The sequence below is a fragment of the Habropoda laboriosa genome, unplaced genomic scaffold (assembly GCF_001263275.1).
Source record: "Habropoda laboriosa isolate 0110345459 unplaced genomic scaffold, ASM126327v1 scaffold65, whole genome shotgun sequence".
Taxonomy (NCBI): Eukaryota; Metazoa; Arthropoda; class Insecta; order Hymenoptera; family Apidae; genus Habropoda; species Habropoda laboriosa.
Window position 1 is genome coordinate 4170533 of NW_017100254.1, and position 946 is coordinate 4171478.

The 946-nt window shown below is 53.9% G+C and overlaps 1 protein-coding gene across 1 annotated transcript in view; it reads right to left on the reverse strand.

Moving 5' to 3' along the window:
• Positions 1 to 355: 355 nt before the first annotated feature.
• LOC108572460 (sal-like protein 2) overlaps positions 356 to 946 on the reverse strand; it is a 2583-nt gene continuing 1992 nt past the window's right edge. The window contains exon 2 of the mRNA XM_017934700.1: positions 356 to 946. This exon is cut by the window's right edge and continues 16 nt beyond it. Coding sequence (XP_017790189.1) covers positions 356 to 946 — 591 coding nt within the window.

A 946-nucleotide genomic window follows, 5' to 3' on the forward strand; every position in this document is an offset into this window, starting at 1 on the left:
CTACAGATTTCCTCGCTGTTAGTCATGGTACGCTCTCCGCGGATGTTCCGTCACCTTCTCTCGATTCTATATTATTCTGCTCGATCTCCGAGCTGAAGCGAAGATACTTGGAACGGAGACAGAGACAGAGGGCAAGGAACGAAGTGACAAAAAAATTCGAAAATAAACGAGGCATAAAACGGACAAAGAAGAAGACTCGCGCACGGTATCATCACCGTCGCAGAAAAATTGCTGATCTGCTTTCCATACCGTGCCACCGGGAATAAGAAGAAAAAAGAGAGAGTAACAACGATGAAATGCGTGAAACTGAATGCGAGAAACCGAAAGTAGGCAAGGGAGGTACGTCCAAGTACGACTAACTAGGCGGATTACAGGCGTTCCCCGCTGGATCAACCGAAACCTGGTGCGGTTGACTTCTGTTCGTCGCGCTAGTTGTCGTCGCACTGCTCGTCTCAGCTGACGGACTCGGGTTCCCGCTGTTCCCGTTGTTGCTACCACTGTTACCGCTACCCTGTTGCTGAACGCTGGGTTTCTGCGTCACGTGGGTCTGATAGTGTTTCGCTAGATGAGCCTTTTGCCGGAAGCTCTTGCCGCAGAGGGAGCAAGCGAAAGGTTTCTCGCCCGTGTGCGTTCTGATGTGAACGTTCACGCTGTATTTATCCTTGAAACCTTTGCTGCAGATGCTGCAGTAATGCAGCGAGCGTTCCTTGCGCTGAACGCTGCCCGGGGAACCACCGGACGTGCCTTGTTGCTGGCCACCGGTGGTTCCTCCGGTCTCGGAACCACTGTTACCGTTGCTAGCCGCGCTCGCGTTGCTACTGTTCCTGTTGGCTCGTCGACAGTACTTCTTCGGAGCCTTCGTGGTGACCACCCTCGGCGGAGCTATCTGAAGCTGACTAGCCGGCGGTGGTTGCTCCACCTCGGTCCGAGGAGTCGCCTGTTGCTG